We start from the raw sequence: 22,040 nt of genomic DNA, 5'->3' as shown, positions 1-22,040 counted from the left end.
GCAGTAATAAGTAACCATAAGTAGCACCCATAAGCTAATTAAGTTTAACTTCTATGGGGGGTGGAAGGGGATACCAAAGAAACCCATACAGTAGCTTATAACTTCAAAAGGAGAACTACACAAAAATGAGGAAATGAGTTAAACGGAAATTAAAGGGAACAGTCACAATAGTGAAATACCAGCAAACTGCATTTTAAAAATGCCATAACAGAGGTTCAAACTATATGTATATCTTCCAAATTTAAAAAAAAACAGTAAGAGGACCAAAAATGAGTAGAAGAGGTGGTTAGAGACAAAAAGACATCCTTTAAAAATTGGAAGTCAAATACTATTGAGGAAGACATAAAGGAGCATAAACTCTGGCAATCAAATGTGAAAATACAGTTAGCCAAATAAGAATTTGAGGAGCAACTAGCAAAAGACACGCAATCTAATAGCAAAAAAAAATAAAAATATAAGTACTGTACGTCAGAAGCAGGAAGACTTCCAAACAATTAGTGGGACCACTGGACAGTCGAGGTGCAAAAGGATTACTCAAGGAAGACAAGACCATTGCAGAGAAGCTAAGTGAATTCTCTGTATCAGTCTTCACTGAATAGGATGTGAGGGAAATTCCCACACCTGAGCCATTCTTTTTAGGTAACAGATCTGTGACAATGTGTTCCAGCTAATCCCCATCCCTCTGCCAATTTCCCACCATCCCTGGCCACTTCTGCTGCCCCCAAGCCAGGCTCCAGTCCTCCGCAGCTCAGCCCAGCTCTGCTCCCCAGCGGTCCTGTTACCTGCTCTACCCCTTACCCCCAGCCATCCCTACCTACCTCTGCCCCACTCCTGGTGCAGCTGGCCTGACTCACCCTCCCCCAGCCCCAGCACTGTCTGGTGGGGTGACAGGAGCCAGACAGGATCTTAAAATTATTTTTTAACAAAGCACAGGAGTCCACGTGCATGTCAAATAGCCCCGCCTGCATATTACCATGCATAGGCACCAGGCGATGTAGCAGCTGGAGCCAAATTCCAATCACCATTCAAGCTTTCCAATTGGCTGGGCCTGGGGGCAGGCCAGGGGCAGGAGCCAATAAAAAAAAAAAAAGCAACAATAACAAGCCCAAAAACTAGCCAACACGCAAAGAGTTACAAAGGGATCTCACCAAACTGGGTAACAAAATGGCAAATGAAATTCAGTGTTGATAAATGCAAAGTAATGCACATTGGGAAAACATCATCCCCAACTAAACATACAAAATGATGTTCTCTAAATTAGCTGTTACCACTCAAGAAATAGATCTTGGAGTCATTGCGGATAGTGCTCTGATATGGCCCAATATCTAAACAAATACTTTGCCTCAGTCTTTAAGGCTAAAGACGATCTTAGGGATAATGGTAGCATGACAAATGGGAATGAGGATATAGAGGTAGATATTACCATATCTGAGGTAGAAGCAAAACTCAAACAGCTTAATGGGACTAAATCGGGGGGCCCAGATAATCTTCATCCAAGAATATTGAAGGAATTGGCACCCAAAGTTGCAAGCCGATTAGCAATAATTTTTAATGAGTTTGTAAACTCAGGGGTTGTACCGTATGATTGGAGAATTGCTAACATAGTTCTGATCTTTAAGAAAGGGAAAAAAGGTGATCCAGGTAACTATGGGCCTGTTAATTTGACATCTGTAGTATGCAAGGTCTTGGAAAAAATTTTGAAGGAGAAAGTAGTAAGGACATTGAGGTCAGTGGTAAATGGGACAAAATACAACATGGTTTTACAAAAGGTAGATTGTGACAAACCAACCTGATCTCCTTCTTTGAGAAAGTAACAGATTTTTTAGACAAAGGAAACAGTGGATCTAATTTACCTAGATTTCAGTAAGGCGTTTGATACCGTGCCACATGGGGAATTATTAGTTAAATTGGAAAAGATGGGGATCAATATGAAAATTGAAAGGTGGATAAGGAATTGGTTAAAGGGGAGACTACAACGGGTCCTACTGAAAGGTGAACTGTCAGGCTGGAGGGAGGTTACCAGTGGAGTTCCTCAAGGATCGGTTTTGGGACCAATTTTATTTAACCTTTTTATTACTGACATTGGCACAAAAAGTGGGAGTGTGCTTGTCAAGGTTCCTCCCCCACTCTGAACTCTAGGGTACAGATGTGGGGACCTGCATGAAAACCTCCTAAGCTTACTTTTACCAGCTTAGGTTAAAAACTTCCCCAAGGTACAAATTAATTTTATCCTTTGTCCTTGGAATAACCACTGCCACCACCAAACTCTAACTGGGTTTACTGGGAAACGCAGTTTGGACACGTCTTTCCCCCCAAAATCCTCCCAACCCTTGCACCCCACTTCCTGGGAAAAGTTTGGTAAAAATCCTCACCAATTTGCATAGGTGACCACAGACCCAAACCCTTGGATCTGAGAACAATGAAAAAGCATTCAGTTTTCTTACAAGAAGACTTTTAATAGAAATAGAAGTAGATAGAAGTAAAGGAATCACCCCTGTAAAATCAGGATGGTAGATACCTTACAGGGTAATTAGATTCACAACATAGAGAATCCCTCTAGGCAAAACCTTAAGTTACAAAAAAGACACACAGTCAGAAATAGTCATTCTATTCAGCACAATTCTTTTCTCAGCCATTTAAAGAAATCATAATCTAACGCATACCTAGCTAGATTACTTACTAAAAGTTCTAAGACTCCATTCCTGTTCTATCCCCGGCAAAGCAGCATACCAACAGACACAGACCCTTTGTTTCTCTCCCTCCTCCCAGCTTTGAAAGTATCTTGTCTCCTCATTGGTCATTTTGGTCAGGTGCCAGCGAGGTCACCTTTAGCTTCTTAACCCTTTAGAGATGAGAGGATTTATCCTCTGGCCAGGTGGGATTTTAAAGGGGTTTACCCTTCCCTTTACATTTATGACAGTGCTAATAAAGTTTGCAGATGATACAAAGCTGGGAGGTATTGCCAATTTAGAGGAGGACAGGGGTATCCTACAGGAGGATCTGGATGACCTTGTAAACTGGAGTAATAGTAATAGGATGAAATTTGATAGTGAGAAGTGTAAGGTCGTGCATTTAGGGATTAATAACAAGAATTTTAGTTATAAACTGGGGACGCATCAATTAGAAGTAACGGAGGAGGAAAAGGACCTTGGAGTACTGGTTGATCATAGGATGACTATGAGCCGCCAATGTGATTTGGCTGTGAAAAAAGCTAATGCGGTCTTGGGATGCATAAGGAGAGGTATTTCCAGTAGGGATAAGGAGGTTTTAGTATCGTTATACAAGGCACTGGTGAGTCCTCACCTGGAATACTGTGTGCAGTTCTGGTCTCCCATGTTTAAGAAGGATGAATTCAAACTGGAACAGGTACAGAGAAGGGCTACTAGGATGATCTGGGGAATGGAAAACTTGTCTTATGAAAGGAGACTCAAGGAGCTTGGCTTGTTTAGCCTAACTAAAAGAAGGTTGAGGGGAGATATGATTGCTCTCTATAAATATATCAAAGGGATTAATACCGGAGAAGGAGAGGAATTATTTAAGCTCAGTACCAATGTGGACACAAGAACTAATGGATATAAACTGGCCACCAGGAAGTTTAGACTTGAAATTAGACAAAGGTTTCTAACCGTCAGAGGAGTGAAGTTTTGGAATAGCTTTCCAAGGGAAGCAGTGGGGGCAAAAGATCTATCTGGATTTAAGATTAAACTCGATAAGTTTATGGAGGAGATGGTATGATGGGATAACATGGTTTTGGTAATTAAATATTCATGATAAATAGGCCTAATGGCCTGTGATGGGATGTTAGATGGGGTGGGATCTGAGTTACCCAGGAAAGAATCTTCTGTAGTATCTGGCTGGTGAATCTTGCCCATATACTCAAGGTTTAGCTGATCGCCATATATGGGGTCGGGAAGGAATTTTCCTGCAGGGCAGATTGGAAGAGGCCCTGGAAGTTTTTCGCCTTCCTCTGTAGCATGGGGCACGGGTCACTTGCTGGAGGATTCTCTGCTCCTTGAAGCCTTTAAACCATGATTTGAGGACTTCACTAGCTCATAGGTGAGAGGTTTTTCGCAGGAGTGGGTGGGTGAAATTCTGTGGCCTGCGTTGTGCGGGAGGTCAGACTAGATGATCATAATGGTCCCTTCTGACCTTAGTATCTATGAATCTATGAAAACATCTGCTCAATGTGCCGTGGTAGTCCAAAAAATTAACACAACGTTAGGAGCCATTAGGAAAGGGACAGATAATAAGACAGAAAATATCATGATGCCACTATATAAATCCCTGATATGCCCACACCTTAAATACCGTGAGCAGTTCTGGTTGTCACATCTCTAAATAGAAATATTATAATTGGAAGCAGCACAGAGAGGGGCAATAAAAATGAATAGGGGAATGGAACAGTTTCCAAAAGAAGAGAGAATAATAAGACTGCGACTTTTCAACTTGGAAAAGAGACAACTAACAGAGGAAATGATGGCAGACTATAAAATCATGAATGGTGTGGAAAAAGTGAATAAGGAAGTGTTCATGTAACACGTGAACCAGGAGTCACCCAATGAAATTAATAGGCAGCAGGCTTAAAACAAACATAAGGAAGTACTACTTCACACAATACACAATCAACCTGTGGAACTCCTTTCCAGGAGATGATGTGAAGGCCAAAAGTACAACTGAGTTTAAAAAGAAGAATTAGATAAGTTCATTCAGGATAGGTCCATCAGTGGTTATTAGCTCAGATGGTCAGGGACGCAACCCCATGCTCTGGGTGTCCCCAAAATCTCTAACTGCTTGCAGCTGGGACTTGACTACAGGGGATAGATCACTTGATAAATTGCCTTTTTTGTTCATTCCTTCTGAAGCATCTGTCACTTGCCACTGTTGAAAGACAGGATACAAGGCTAGATATACCATTGGTCTGAGCCAGTATGGCTATTCTTATGTTCATATGCTATTTGGATAATTGGGAGTATACGGGATAATCTGACTACAATAATTTTTGCACCTTTCCAAATTATCTGCTCACCACTCTTTTAAATTGTTTGTTAAAATTATTATTTGTACTTTTGCTACTCAAGATCAATTCAAGTTCATGGTCTTTAGAATTTTACTATGATTTTGCCTGCTACAGCTGTGGCATCCACCACATCTTTTTGAAGACAACTGTCTGGTGCATGCTTTTTAACTGCGTATGTGATGTGCTTGAGCTCCAGATCCTCACTTTGCCGCTGCCTCTCAAAGGCTGACAGCATTTTTGCTTTTTCCAGAATGGCTCTGCTGGAATATTCCCAGAACACTATAAAACAAGGGTTCTAGATTTTTTCATAATTTGGGTCTCATCTTAATGTGTTTTCTCACAGACCACCACCAATTATGATTGTGTGGACTGCTTCCGAAAATGCATGTGTATATGGTTTTTTCCTTGAATTCAAGCTGGAAAATATAAATGTGGAAATAACATATGTAGACTTAAATCTCCCTTGTACAGTGAATCATATAATTAGAGATTAGTACTCCAGAAATTGATTTACTAGTTTGTGTGGAAAATAGAAAACCTTACACTAAAATACATTTATTTTTTTGCTTTGATAGGTGATACAATTAATGAACAGAGAAGAGCATCTAAAGATAAAAGTTCATTTCCTGAGACAGGACCTACATACAATCAACCTGTTCAGGTAAGAGAGACTACATTTCCTTAAGTGTCTTTGGTGACATTTCTTAGCAGAAGATTATTGAATGAACTGCTGCTATTCCAGAGATCTCTAAGGATATTAGGTAGTAGATTTTGGTCTGGCTTTGCAGACAAGGGCATAGATGTGATTGAATTTTTTAATCTAAATAAACTGAGGTCCTGCTGAGCGTCAAAGAAAAGTCAGTGTGGTAGAGAAACACAACTGTAATAGCGCTGTTGCATTCAAGCCTTTCTCTATCAATCTAAGGTTTCAGAGTAGCAGCCATGTTAGTCTGTATCCACAAAAAGAAAAGGAGTACTTGTGGCACCTTAGAGACTAACAAATTTATTTGAGCATAAGCTTTCGTGAGCTACAGCTCACTTCATTGTATGCATGCAGTGGAAAATACTCCTTTTCTTTCTATCAATCTAAGGTTCTTATATAGCCTGCATTAGCATAGCATCTGAGTGCTGCTTAATCTGAAATGTTTGTATCCTCACAAAGGAGTTGTAAAGTAGTAGTAGTCCAATTTACAGATGGAGAACTGAGGCACAGAGAAAGTGACTTGATCATGGTCACACATGAATTGCCAAAGTAGGGAATTGTACCTGAGTCTCCCAAATTCCAGGCTAACACCCAAACCATTGAACTATCTGTGACCAGGGGTGCCTGGGGCAGCCCTCACTGGAAATGCCAAGGGCAGGCTGCGAAAGGGAAAGCAGATACCCACCAGTTTTGGAAGTAACACTGAAGTTAAACTCCCCCAACCAGTCACAACTGCACTTCTGATCTCCCACACTGGTTATCAAGAAGCAAAAAAGAAATCACACAGCCCCCTTTACCCCCCATTGTATTTCAGTCTCTGGCTCCCAGTCAGCACCTAGATCCACTACGGTGAGAAGTTATTTTAAACTCTGTTCACATATACAAAATGTTCTTCTGATCCCAAAGGATCAGCCACATTACCAGGTCACTATAGGTTTGGATCTTACCCAAAATGCAACATTGTCAGCCAATTCTTTAGTGTCTAAAATTAAAGGTTTATTATAAAGAAAAAAGAAAGAACAAGAAGAGAGATGCTAAATGGTAAAGCAGTCACATACATACAAAAACTTCAAAGTCCATATATCTGGTTCCTAGCAGTACTGGTGAGTTTGCTGGCTCGAAAGTCCCTCTGGAACAAATCCACAGCTTGGATGGGTCATTCAGTCCTTTTTTCAGAGCTTCAGTTTGTAGCAAAGTTCCTCCAGATGTAAGAAGCAGGATTGAAGACAAAATGGAGAAGATGCAGCTGCCTTTTATAGTCTTTTGCCATGTGGCCTGTGCTTACTTTGTTTCAAACACAAGCTGTCCAACATATGGCTGGCTGTAAAGCCTTAGAGTTCTGTCCATAGGCATGCCCCTGCATGCCTTGCTGAGTCATAAGGTGTATCTGCCTTCTCTCAATGGGTCAGTTGTATAGTTGATGGTCCTCAGTGGGCCAGCAAGCAGGGTAGGCAGAGCTGATGGCCAAACTATCTGGGGGTGTCACCCAGAAGCATAGTACAAGTTTGAAATACAGACATACATACATATCTTTAACACATAATACAAAGGTGATACAAACACATAAATGAGATGATCATATCTGGCAAATTATAACATTTTTGCAGATACCTTACATGGCCTATCTGGCATAACTCATTACAATTTTAAAATATTGATATTCATAATATCCTCAAGTGTCCCCCAGATTCCATACAGCACCACACCATCCTCTTCTCTAAAACCAGAGAAGAAAGTTCTTCCTATAACTTTAAAAAGGAAAGCTCTTTTCTCCAAAATCCCTATTTCAGAAGACTTCCACACATGCAGCCATTGTCCTATCCACAAATTTGACAAGAACTCCCTTAATCCTACACCAGAGGGTTTGTAACTTTGAGCTAACTGAAACTTTCTAGTATTCTCAGTCTTCCAAATCACATGAAGGTCAAGGAGAAGGTGTTTTCTGTTAGAATGACAACATTCATTTTGGAGACTTAGATCTGGTTAGAGGTGGTCTCCCTTCACCCACTTAAAGGAAATATCATCTGGTATTCTTGACCGGAAGGAGTTGAGCCTTTGGTGACCAATAGGGCCTACTGGTCCATAGGGATGTGCTAGATTCATCCCTTGAACTAAATGTCCAAAGTGAAACCACTAGGAATTTTACAGCATCACACCAACAGTAGCGAATATATGACTGACAAGGGCGAGGGATCCTGAATGAACCTTAGAGTCTGTCTCAGATGGCAGTGAGGATGATTCTGGGAGCACCCGGATCCCATGGTATGATAGCGTAAGATGTGAAAAGGGGATGCAATAGCAAGTTGCCTCCTAAAAGCTGCAGAAGACGGTATTGACAAAGCCATTAAAATGGAGGTACAGATAGGTCTAGCACCAAAAAAAAATTGACTTTGGATAAAAGGAGTAGACAGTGCCTAAATAATTGATGCCCTGGCATGACCCTCCAGTGCCCGGGAGACTGAGGCTAAGGCACTGAACACTGAGTGAAAAGCTGTGAGCTCCTGACTCAATAGACTGGCCTGAATGTTAACTTCTCCAGACCATCTGTACTAAGTGATAACACCCACCATGACCACCTGCAAGCTCACCATTGTAACTGAAGACTCCTACTTTTCAATGAGAGGGTCTTTTGTTGTCTGCGGCTTTGCAGATCCTAGAAAGTGCTATGCTAGAATTCACAGCAACAAAAGTCAGTACTGGTCCTTATGTCCAAAAACTTATTCTTAAGCATGGCAAATTTAAAGGAATAAATATTTCTCAGTCTTTAAAAGCAAAGTGTGATAAAATAAAATTTTATCTCTGTTTTGTAACTGCCATTGAATATCTGGGTCCTAGCTTCACCAGGCTGAAGCAACCATTTTTTGAATGGTTTCGATATCCCGACTCCACATGGTAGGTAAATGATTTAAAAAATAAATCATCCTACTAGATAGTGGACAGATTGACAATGTGCTAAACTACGTAAGTGTTAAGTGAGAAAGAAAAGAAGAATGTTTTGCATCAGTGGTACATCTAAAAGTTTATGTAAATACCACCAAATCCTCAACAAATGATAGTGCAAGTAAAGGTTTAACAAAGCTTTCACATTATATAGCCCTTGATGCAAATATTGTTTTCATTGTCCTAAATACCACAATGATAGAATGTGAGTTTTTCAAAACGAACTTAACAAAACAAACTCGCACCCACATATACAGCAAAGCACACTCCAGGACATTATGCATTATAAGTGAATGGCCCAAGTGTAGATGTTTTCCAGCCCTAGCTGGTTATATGGTACTGACTTGAAGATGGACCCAGAGCACCATGTATTTTATGAACCCAGTCACAGTGTGAACACTTGACAGCAACAGCAGGCAACACTAGCGAAGGACTAATCTAGTACAGCTTGGTATGATCAGTTTTTTATTTCAAACCTATTAGACATTATACATGGTATTAGGTATTGAAGATTTTTACTTGAATTTGAAATAAATTATTACGTCATAATAGTTCTGACTCTGTCTCAGACTGTTGGTAGCGGTGGAAATTTAATCTATACAATAGTGAAGACTAAACAAAATATTTAAGATCAAGTAAGGTTTACATAAGCAAAAATAATAAAATAAAAATGAGAAATTCTAGGACAGTAATCAAGAACAAGAAGAATGCAGAGTAATCTAACAGGTTTTTTTTTTGTCAATCAAATTTGAAATCTTAGCCACATGTAGACAAGTAATCAGAAGATCTTTCTCACTAACTTTGTCAGCTGTGGAATATGAAAGTGTGTCAGTTGTCATTTTAGCTAACACATTAAGAATTGAATCGAGACCCCCAGAACCGAAAGCCTGAGCATCTACAGTTTAAGCTGAACAAATGAGCTCTATAGAGAAGAGCTGTAACAGACTCGTATCCTGTGTGATTGGTCATAAATTGTCAGCCCTTACCTGTTTTCCAGCTTGAAAAGGATGTTACTACTAATAATTAGATGGAGACCTAGCTAAGACTGTGATATTCTGTTCAGCATGCACTCCAGTATTGATTTTGAAAGGGAACAATTTAGGAAAGTTTAAAGATGGCTCTCTGGTAATGGTATGGTACAAGTTGTAAATATATGGTGTAATGAATTATGATGAGTTAAGTTAGGCATTGAAACAGAAGCAATTACAGATAAACAAGATGAACCTATCCATATGTCATGTTAATGCATTTGCACCCCAAAAATGTTGTACATGGTATGCACACAAGCACTTCAATTTTCCCCCTCAAAAATAAATGATGTTTTTTCTAAACATGAACCTACTCTGCATAGTCCCATAGTTTTAAATGTATGCAGTACCACAATGAAATGGCAGGTTTCAGAGTAACAGCCGTGTTAGTCTGTATTCGCAAAAAGAAAAGGAGTACTTGTGGCACCTTAGAGACTAACCAATTTATTTGAGCATAAGATTCCACAGTATGCATCCAATGAAGTGAGCTGTAGCTCACGAAAGCTTATGCTCAAATAAATTGGTTAGTCTCTAAGGTGCCACAAGTACTCCTTTACAATGAAATGGTTTTTTTTCCTTTTAACCATCATATATAAAATGTTTAGGAACAGCTATATAATTTAGCCTTGGAACTATTTCTCCTTCTGCTTTCTGTGTGGCATTAAACTAAGAGATGGGGGAAAGCCGATTGCTGCAGAGGCGCACGTGGATCAGCCAGAGACCTCTCTTAGAGGAGAGTCTGTTGATAGAGATTCTCTAGGTTTTAGTCAGGAGGAGAGGATGGAAGAGGATAAAGTATGGGCCAGATCAGACAAGAAACATTCACATAAAGAATTTGACACATCAGAAAAGGGAAGACAAATAAACAGTGACAAGTTTTTAAAGTGCTTGTACACAAATGCCAGAAGTCTAAATAATAAGATGGGTGAACTAGAGTGCCTTGTGTTAAAGTAGGATATTGATATAATAGGGCTCACAGAAACCTGGTGGAGTGAGGACAATCAATGGGACACAGTCATTCCGGGATACAAAATATTATCGGAAAGACAGAACAGGTCGTGCGGAGATGGGGGTAGAGTGGCACTATATGTGAAAGAAAATGTAGACTCAAATGAAATAAAAATCTTAAATGAATCCACATGTTCCATAGAGTCTCTATGAATAGTAATTCCATGCTCTAATAAGAATATAACAGTAGAGATCTATTATCGACCGTCTGACCAGAACAGTGATAGTGACAATGAAATGCTAAGGGAGATTAGAGAGGCTATCAAAATAAAGAACTCAGTAATAGTGGGGGATTTCAATTATTTCAAGGATTTCACCTCAGGATGAAATGCAGAGACAAAATTTCTCGATACTTTAAAAGACTGCTTCTTGGAGCAGCTGTTACAGGAACCCACAAGGGGAGAGGCAACTCTCGATCTAGTCCTGAGTAGAGCACAGGATCTGGTCCAAGAGGTAACTATAACAGGACCGCTTGGAAATAGTGACCATAATATAGCAACATTTAACATTCTTGTGGTGGGAAGAACACCTCAACAGCCCAACACTGTGGCATTTAATTTCAGAAAGGAGAACTATGCAAAAATGAGGAGGTTAGTAAAGCAGAAATTAAAAGGTACAGTGACTAGAGTGAAATCTCTGCAAGCTGCATGGACACTTTTCAAAGACACCATAATAGAGGCTTAAATTAAAAAACACAGTAAAAGATCTAAAAAAGAGCCACCGTGACTTAACAACCATGTAAAAGAAGCAGAGAGAGATTAAAAGGCATCTTTTAAAAAGTGGAAGTCAAATCCTAATGAGGCAAATAGAAAGGAGCATAAACACTGCCAAATTAAATGTAAAAATGTAATAAGAAAAGCCAAAAAGGAGTTTGAAGAACAGCTAACCAAAATCTCAAAAGGTAATAACAAAATGTTTAAGTACATCAGAAGCAGGAAGCCTTCTAAATAACCAGTGGGGCCCCTGGACGATCGAGATACAAAAGGAGCACTTAAAGACAATAAAGTCATAGCAGAGAAACTAAATGAATTCTTTGCTTCAGTCTTCACGGCTGAGAATGTTAGGGAGATTCCAAACCTGAGCCGTCTTTTGTAGGTGACAAATCTGAGGAATTGTAACAGATTGAAGTGTCACTAGAGGTGGTTTTGGAATTAATTGAGAAACTTAACAGTAACAAGTTCACCTTTCAATGAATTCTTACTCCCTCTCTATTAAAACAATGGAATCTTACTTCCTGAGTGTACACATCTGCCCCTGGCTTGATTATTCTCTCTGCAATTTGCTCATTGGAATGTTCTTCATCTCCCTTTATGCTACAGATGCTATCTGTATGATCTATTGTGATGTATATAGTTTATCTGTGTATTTTAAGTGCACATTTTTATTTAGTTTGGCCATTGGAGGAAGAGGGAGTTGTCTTTAAACGAAAACATACTCTGGCTCTTGTCAATGGTCAGAATGAAATCAAATAGAATGGTCCCATCTCAGGTTAGGATTCTCTGTGACAACTGACAAAGAAAAGCAGCGTATAAAACTGTATGTATTTGAAATGTCTGTTATCTTTTAACATAATTCCTACTAGACAAGGGTTGGACTCTATATACCTCATTGTTGGGCTCTATTCTGATCTCAGAGTCATGCAAATCATCTGAGCATGATGTTGGGAAAATTACCTTTAGCATGAAATTCATCCCTGTGAAGAAGGGCAGCCCGAGACCTATGCATCGCTTTAGTTCCTAAATGGAACAACACATATTAAAGGTGAAATTCATCTTTTTTGCAGGGATCCCTCAAAACAGGGTTTAAGTGGAACTTATGTGCCAACAGTCACCACAGTATCTGAGTTTCTAGGTCAAATGCACAATGTTGTCACCATTGGAGAAGATTCAGTAAATTATGGCTGGGATGTGAGAAAACAGACCTTCCTGAAGTTTGACAATGGCTGACAACATAGCTCTTCATAAACTATGTAAAATGTACTTTTGATCTTGCATTGTTTCAAAGTGTTTTACGTGTTCAGAGGAAGAAAGGGAGAAGTTTCCAGAATTAAATATTGGATTTTACTTGGGGAGTAAATCTTTTATTTTATTTTTAAATATTAAGGCGTAGAGATGTTCAAAGTGTTTGTCACGTGGAAACATCATGTTGGGGGTGCCTAAATCATAACTGGCTACATGCATGCAAATTAAGATATGGAATTGGTGTCCATAAATTAGGCGCATGCAGATATTTGCACCCATGTAACTGAGTATTTGGCCATTCACCAAACAGTTTTTAAAACCTCAATATACTAAAACAAACACAAGAATAATGCACACATTTCAATTCCTATGGAAGGAAGATGGATAATTTTGGATATCAGTAAACTGGGATTCCAATCTTGCGGGTATGTGTGTGTATGTGTGTGTGTGTGTGTTTGTGTTTTCGTTTGTAATTCAAGGAGAAATCACAAGGATATAAAAAAAAACACAATGAAACTATTAGGGCTGTCGATTAATCTCAGTTTTAATCACACTGTTAAGCAATAGAATACCAAATGAAAGTTATTAAGTACTTTTAGATGTTTTTCTACATTTTCAAATATATTGATTTAAATTACAATATAGAATGCAAAGTGTATAATGCTCACTTTATATTATTATTTTTATTACAAATATATGCACTCTAAAATGATAAAAGAAATAGTATTTTTCAATTCACCTCATACAAATACTGTAGTGCAATCTTTTTATCATGAAAGTGCAACTTGCAAATGTAGATTTTTTTTTTGTTACATAACTGCACTCAAAAACAAAACAATTGTAAAACTTTAGAGCTTCCAAGTTCACCCAGTCCTACTTCTTGTTCAGCCAATCATGAAGACAAACAAGTTTGTTTACATTTACCGGACATAATGCTGCCTGCTTATTATTTACAATGTCGCCTGAAAGTGAGAACAGGCATTCACAGTGCACTTTTGTAGCTGGCACTGCAAGGTATTTACGTGCCAGATATGCTAAACATTCATATCCCCTTCGTGCTTTGGCCACCATTCTAGAGGACATGCTTCTATGATGATGACACTCACTAAAAAAATAATGCATGAATTAAATTTGTGACTGAACTCCTTGGAGGGAGAATTGTATGTCTCCTGCTGTTTTACCCACATTCTGCCATATATTTAATGTTATAGCAATCTCGTATGATGACCCAGCACACGTTTGTTTTAAGAAAATTTTCACTGCAGATTTGACAAAATGCAAAAAAGGTACCAATGTGAGATTTCTAAAGGTAGCTACAGCACTTGACCCAAGGTTTAAGAATCTGAAGTGCCATCCAAAATCTGAGGACGAGGTATGGAGCATGCTTTCAGAGATCTTAAAAGAGCAATACTCAGATGCGGAAAGTATAGAACCCGAACCACCAAAAAGAAAATCAACCTTTTGCTGGTGGCATCTGACTCAGATGATGAAAATGAACATGTGTCGGGCCGCACTGCTCTGGATGTTATCGAGCAGCACCTGTCATCAGCATGGACGCATGTCTTCTGGAATGGTGGTTGAAGCATGAAGGGACATATGAATCTTTAGGGTATTTGGCACATACGTATCTTGTGACGCCGGTTACAACAGTGCCATGTGAACGTCTGGTCTCATTTTCAGGTGATATTATAAACAAGAAGTGGGCAACATCATCTCCGGTAAATGTAACCAACTTTGTTTGTCTGATCGATTGGTTGAAGTAGGACTGAGTCAACTTGTAGGCTCTAAAGTTTTACATTGTTTTCTTTTTGAATGGAAGTTGTTGTTTTTTACATAATTCTACATTTGTAAATTCAACTTTCATGATGAAGAGATTGCATTACAGTACTTGCAATGGAGGAATTGAAAAATACTGTTTTTTACAGTGCAAATGTTTATAATAAACAATAAATAAAAACCGCACTATACACTTAGTATTCTGTGTTGTAATTGAAATCAGTATATTTGAAAATGTAAAAAACATCCAAAAATATTTAAATAAATGGTATTCTGTTACTGTTTAACAGCGCAATTAATCGTGTGATTAATCGTGATTAATTGTTTTTAATCACTTGACAGCCCTAAAAACTATACAATTGTTGTATTTAACTTTGTACTGCAGATTGCCATCTTATATACTTAATGTGTTGTTAGTGAGAGACACAATATTACACAACTGGTTTACTCGTGCATTAATAGTAACACATGAATTCGAAGAATATTCTGCAAAGATATTGCAATTTATTTAAAGCTATTTGTCAGTTAAACCACAATGGGCATCAAATGGGCATCAAATATTTGTTGTGCATAATTGACCAGGAGTGTTCAGTTGTTTTAAAGGAATCAAGGCCTTATTTTCTCATTGCAAACTGGCTTTTATTTTTAAACACTATCTGATTTAGAATTTAAAATATGTGGACTTTTTAACTGGGGAACAGGGAAAACGGTGATCAAAAATAATTTTCATGTCATTTTCCATAGGTAACTTGCTTATTCAGACGTGAAACTATGAAAAGTTTGGTTCTTGAAGCAAATACCTTCTGAGTATTCTCCGTTAATTTTGTCTTTTTTGCTTTTCCTTCTCCTCTTAGATATTACTAGATTTGTTTCTCTGTGTGTGTCTTTCTAAATCATGAGGGAAACCAGCTGGGTGAGGTAATACCTTTTATTGGATCAGCTTCTGTTGGTGAAAGAGACAAGCTTTCGAGCTCCACAGAGCTCTCCTTCAGATCTTGTTTCTCTCACTAACAGAGGTTGGTCCAACAAAAGATATTACCTAACCGCCACATCACTGTCAGATCCTGGGAACACTATGGTGCAACACTGCAAATTTTTAAATCATGTTAGTTAAATGATATGCACTTTACATAGTTCTTGCTTAACTTAATATAAAACTTAATTGCACAGTGCATAAGTGAGAGCTAAATAAAAACAACCATCTTGATAACTATTTTCTGTCCTTTTCAACATATCACAAGGAAACTTGTTTAGATTTCAGCAATTTCCAGTCTCCACTATTCTGAAGTGGCATAACACTATGTAAAATGCAGCCAGAGGAATTTCAAGTATACGGACATGACCCTGCAAGGTACTGAGCACTCTGGTTCCAATTCATCCTGTGTAGTCTCACTGAAGTCACTTCAGTGGGACTATTCACATACCTCAAGTTGAACACATTCCTAAATGCTGTGCTTTGGATAAGGGCCAGAGTTCTCAGAATTTTTCAGGACTGAACCTGTAAAATAATCTTTGCTTCTGAAACATGAAGCTTCTAGTTTAGTTGCAATATTACAGTGATAGGAAATACCATGGTTTTATCAGTTTTCACAGTACTTCAGTTTGTAGCTTTTGCATTTTTATTACACAATTTGTCAATATTCAGTCTTAACCTATTTTCATTAGGATTCTAAAATTAAGATTATAATGCATCCTAGCATCAGCATTGTTGTTAGACTATTTAGATACATTAATAGTATTTTGAAGCTTTGGTAATATTTTCCTTTAATTTCATGTAGTTCACCATTCCATTGGCAGGGAAAGGTAGTAAAATTATATTTTTTGCCCCTCTTTGACAACTATGTTAGTATATACTTGTGGAGAGTGATATAAAATATTATTTAACAGATGGTACGGTTGTGAATTAGATTTATAAAGATTACTCTCTGTCTGTGGTGTTGAGGACACCCTGGGGTTAAATTGATACAAGAAACAAAAGAGATATTTATAGTAATAACTTTGGTTCTTCGTATCTCCCCATTGTCATCTTGTAAAGCTGCTCATGTCTTGTTTGATATTGCACTTCTTATTGATGACCAATATGCCCTCTTTACACAACAGATGTCATCACATTTAATGGGCAGAAGCTGTAGTAACAGTAATTGTATTAAAAGAAACTACTAAAAGTAATCTATGTTGGGTTTGTAATTTAAAGGAATTTTGCTTATTAATTTTATACTGTTTGTTCTGGTGATTCCACGTTCATGGGCCTCATACTCCCCTCAAATACTTAGTGGCTATTCCCCTGTGTCTGGAGAGCTTCTTGTACGTTTTTATGGGGGGGGGAGGGAATGACTCCCTCGGGATTGCTTAATCCCTAGTTATCCAATTTATGTTGTGTTAGACGTTTTTAATTATTTACCTTTGTAAGATACTTATAATCATAATTATGGCTAGGTACCACAATTCATGTGGAAGACTACGGTATGGCTCAATGGAACTTCCTTGGAGTATTTGGTACAGCAGACTATGGAAATGGCAGAGACAAAAAGCCTCTCTGATCTGGAACAAGTGGAAAACTATCTGTCTGTCTAGTTTTGTGTGTCAAGTGCTTGTAATGCAATGTGCAACATTTCTGGGAACATATGCTATCACTAGGAAAACTTCTGCAAAACAAGACAGTATTATAAAAAACATATTTAGCTCAGCTCTGTGTTCTTCCAGGATTCTGAGACTTCTGTAAACAGTGCTTGCTTATCTGGCTTAGTCACCAGATTTAGTTTCTGCTGGATATCATGAGACCCAAAAAGGACAAAGTGAGATTTTTGTTGTTAACGTCCATTTTATTTGGATCTTAGGAGTAATAGCAATGTTGTTTAAGTTGATAGACTTTCACATTTTCTTGAGCTGGTCAACTTTTTAATCATTTGTTTGACTTAAACTCAGAAGCTGGACAGTGCTATCATTCTCTCTCCTGTTTGTTTTTAGCAATGAGACTGGGCTGTCAGATTGCCTAAATGATATATCCAAGTTTGGCTGTCTGGATTATCTTTTTAATGAGTTAATGACAAAAACAAGAGCTATTGCCTGTAGGATCTAGGTGTCTCTAGATTCAGCCATTCAATTCTTAGCCTACTTTTTGGGAAGCTCTATTATACGAGTATGGATAAAGGATTATGTTCTCACCAATATATAAACATTCACATATTTGGGCAGCACCATCAGCCAGGACAGTGGAACAAGCCAGGACATCCAGAACAAAATCAATAAAGCCAGGAACATCTTCAGGAGCTTAAATACAGTCTGGAAATCATCAACGTACAAAACCAAACTCAAGATTTATCAGTGCTATGTACTTTCAACATTACTTTATAGTGCAGAATGTTGGGGAATAAGAAAGTATGACATGTCCAAACTATCTTCATTCCGTACAACCTGCCTCAGGAAAAATCCTCCGTATCTTTTGGCCCAGAACAATCTCAAACCAAGATCTATTAACACAGTGCAGCCAAGAGATATGAGCACCATCATTGCCAGGAGGCATTGGAGATGGATTGGCCATGTGCTTTGGATGGAAACTGATTCCATCACCAGAGTAGCAGTAAAATGGGCACCTGAAGGAAAGGGAAAACAAGGCTACTTGAAAACAATATGGCAAAGAGCTGTTGAAACTGAGCTGAAAAATCTGGGGCACAGCTGGGGAACCATAGAAAGACTTGCCAGAATCAGGTAGGAGTGGAGGAGCTTCATCGCTGCCCTAAACACCAGAGGCATAATGGGAACATGATGATGATTATACAGCCTATTTCTATGGTTAGATCTTTAAGATGAAAGTCCTAGGCTGGACGTGCTGTAACGTTTTAATAATAGACATCTGTTCTGTTTAAATACGTTGTTTACCATCTGAGGACTACTGTCTGATGTCCTTCTTTGTTTTGCCCCATTGTAGACAACTGTAATGGCTTCTTTGCTACTACCCATACAAACACAATTAATTGACTTAAGATGGTAGAAAGTAGTGTGCTTGGATTCTGTCTGGTACAAGCATGATTGAGCATATAATGGAATTCTGTTTCTGGCTAGGTTACACTACTAGCTAGTCATATGCCATATTAACTTTTAGGGCTTCTCTTGACCTACAAAGTCCTTCAGAATGTTGGTCCAAATTGTCTATTCTTTGGTTATTCCTTTCACCACAAACTACATGCTGAAGTCATCTGCTATTAGAATGGGCTGAATTGGGCCTACCTGCTGCAGCTCAGTGAGCTAGTACTTTTCTTTGGATGGTATCATGTTGTGAATTGGAATCACAGCTTTCTTTTTAAAATTATAGGGCCTGATCATAAGATGCTGTAAATTGGCATATTGACATTGCCTTCAATGAAGCCTTGCTGATTTACACCAGCTGAGGATTTGTCCCGCTGTCTTTTTTTTTTTTTTTTTTTGTATGGTGGTGAGAATAGCTCTCAAAATATGAGGCGAATGTAAACCAGTGCAGTCATGTGTCTGTCATTCTTCTACTATATCTTTGAGAGGTAAGAACTCATGTTTGTTCCTATGTAGTATTAACTATGAATCTTAATTATAATTTAAATATGTGCCTTATTACCTATTTTACTGTTGATCAAACTATGCAAGAAAGAGGGACATTCATATTATGAAGATCAACAAAATCTACTGACCAATGAATTGATCTTGGGAAAGTAAAACCATTTATTTTTTTCAGTCTGACATGGATGTTAGACTGCTTATTTCACTAGTAACAACACATGCTACACTGTTGCCTCAGTCAGTTAGCAACCCTTCTCTGAAGCTCCTTATGTAGTGATGTAAAGCATGCTACTATCCATTAAGTATTTTATGGGAAGCAACATAGTCTAAGAGAGAGGGCACCAGATTGGCAGTCAGGAGATCTGTGTTTGTATTTTGGTTTCATCACTGACCTGCTCTGTGTCCTTAGTGAGGTGAAGTGACTTGCCTATCTATAAAATGAAGATAATGACAATTCTCCTTTTTGCAAAGCTCTTGTGTTCTGCATAAATGTGAAATATTATTATTATTTATATCAAAATTTAAGATTCACTTGTTTATCCTTTGCTTCTAGTCATTTGATTGACTGCAGACTGTGTTAAACTTTTGGACTCTTTCCTGGAAGGGTCTTGAGCGCCCTTTATCTCGTTAGGTGATTTATAAATTGAAAACTGTATAAAAAGGAAAAGAGAAGTATGTCAGAGAGAGACTGACACTAATTACTTCACCAGTGGTTATGCCACTGGACCTGTGAGACCGCTCCAGAGTTGATATGACGGGATAGGTTTGAGCCATAGGAGACTATTGGACTGCACTACTACTTAGAGGAGACAAGTGTGTTTTTTTTTATTGTTTTGGCTTGTACACTGTGTCTATCAACATATTTCTATGTGTATATATTAAACACACACAGTAATAATTAACCTGGTAGGTAGCTGTCATCAAAGAGTGTTCAGTTCTCTGACAAAACAGGTATTGTGAAGGCTGAATTTGAACAGGGGAATAGATGTGCTAAAAATGATGAACAAAAGTTTTAGAATATTACATTCAAAGGTTCAAACATATCTTGCCCACTTCATTCCCAAGTGCATCCGCACAAATGACCCACTATGAATCTAAATAGTTATATAACTATGCAAATTACCGTGCATGCTTATTTGTAGTTATTGAGAACCCAAATTATTAATGTATAATTCTACAAATTTGATCCAGAATCTTCTCTTCCTTTTGCCACCTCTTTGGAAACTTCCAGTTAAATTAATCACCAAATAGAATTAATTCCTCATTATCAGTAGTTTCTTTTTTCTCCAAAATATGGATTGTAGTATTCCTCACTTTTGAGATGCAACCTAGTAGTGCTGGCTCACTGTCCTGCTACAGATCAGTCAGGTTGTTACCCATCCTGATTTTGTGAGTGAATCTTGAAAGTCCCCGCAAGGCTTTCCAAATGTTTCAACTGTCTTGAAATACCATACATGCTGTTACTGTCATCACAGCCTGATGTCATGATACAACATCGTGTTACAATGACCTTTGCAATATGACACATCTGCATATAATGGTGACTGAAAGACAACCCTAAACAGAAATTGAACAACAGAATCACAATGTTTACTTCAGTTTTCCCTCAACTGGCAGCAGAAGGAAGCAGCACTGCTCATTCCACTGCATTAGGAAGGAAAAGGCAATTTAGTGAGAACTTGACATGTTTCAATCCAAAACATCCATATGGTGTTGGTAAACCAGGAGTATGAGTTTTCTACTCTTGTATGCAGTCTATTGCTGTCAGAAACCCAGCCCAGCCAACATGCTGTTTCTTCAGCTCTGCCAGGAAAAAAGAAAAAGTTGATATGACTGTGTATCAGTCTACAGTCTGTCAAAAAGTCTTATAAGAACACCATCAAAGTTCTGAGTCTAGTCAGAGTTGTAAAGGACTTTGTATTGTGTGGAACTTTTCACACTTTAACACTTCTTTGTTAGATGAGGGAGTAATTTTCAAGTAACTTTTTGGTTTATTTTAATGACCACATTATTAGAAATTGAAAGCAAGATATTTTAATGTTTAATAAATATTGTATTTATATTTTCTGGATAAAATAAACGTCAGTGCCACAGGGGAAAAGGTGCTTCTGTTCTCTCTCCATGGTTCAGTAGCCTACATTTCAAATTAGAGAACCAGTAAGCTGAGAGAGATACCTATAGGATGAGCAACTGATTTATTCTAATCCTGTGTTCCTTAATTATTTCCAAAATCACCGTATTTGTACTCCTTTGGCTCCTAAGTCTAAATTGTAAAGCCTGTGAACAACGGTCTTTATATTGAAAATGTTTGTTGATTGTTAATCTTACAGTTTGGCTTCTGGGAGTCTGTCTGTTGCAGGTATGCTGTATTCTCCCTCTTTTTGCCTATACATAGGGTAGGGAGGAAATGGAACAGGTTTCTACCTGGTTGACTTGGCAATGTGTGAGCATTCTTTGTTTTATTTCATCTAAGTAGTCGCCCTGTGTATGTTTGCAATTAACTAGCAGCATGTGCCCTTTTCAGTTTACACAATGAGAATTCCTCCAATCCTTACTCACATTTGCTGTCTCATTGACTCCAGTGGGATTATGCACATGAGTAAGGGCTGCAAGATCAGGTCTCTATTTAGCAGGATACAGACTATATCTAGACAAATGTAAGCTTTTTGTTACATATGGCTTGCCACAGCACTCACTGGTCTTTACAGAATTGCTGATACCAGTTTAAAAGGATAGCTTTTTTGGTTGTTTTTCTACTCTTATTTAAAATGGATTTTTCTCTTCTGTGGTAGCTTTTTAGCATTGACTCTCTGGTCTCACTGATGAAAATCTCCCAACACACACACATACTCAAATTCTCTTTTATATATCTCCCCTCTGGTATTATTTTATAGTAATAGTCTTGAAAATAAATGCATTAGTGCCAAGTAAAATAATCAAAACGTTGTAGTCTCACACTATCTCATAAACATCCTGATTAGTTTGAAATAATGTGTATTTTTGATAAAGTAATGGCAGGCCGTGTTGTTTTATGACTCCTTCCTTCACAAGCAGAGCAAAAACAAAACAAAAAACCA

General features: G+C 38.2%; 1 protein-coding gene across 1 annotated transcript in view; it reads left to right on the top strand.

Annotated features, from left to right (window-relative positions):
- Positions 1–22,040, top strand: part of UMAD1 (UBAP1-MVB12-associated (UMA) domain containing 1) — a 136,378-nt gene that overhangs the window by 88,572 nt on the left and 25,766 nt on the right. Inside the window, exon 3 of the mRNA XM_084621253.1 lies at positions 5,593–5,678. Coding sequence (XP_084477379.1) covers positions 5,593–5,678 — 86 coding nt within the window. The remainder of the gene's footprint in view (positions 1–5,592; positions 5,679–22,040) is intronic.

This window comes from Lepidochelys olivacea (assembly GCF_965140295.1).
Source record: "Lepidochelys olivacea isolate rLepOli2 genome assembly, chromosome: 2".
Classification (NCBI taxonomy): domain Eukaryota; kingdom Metazoa; phylum Chordata; order Testudines; family Cheloniidae; genus Lepidochelys; species Lepidochelys olivacea.
This window is presented reverse-complemented; position numbering and strand designations above follow the sequence as displayed.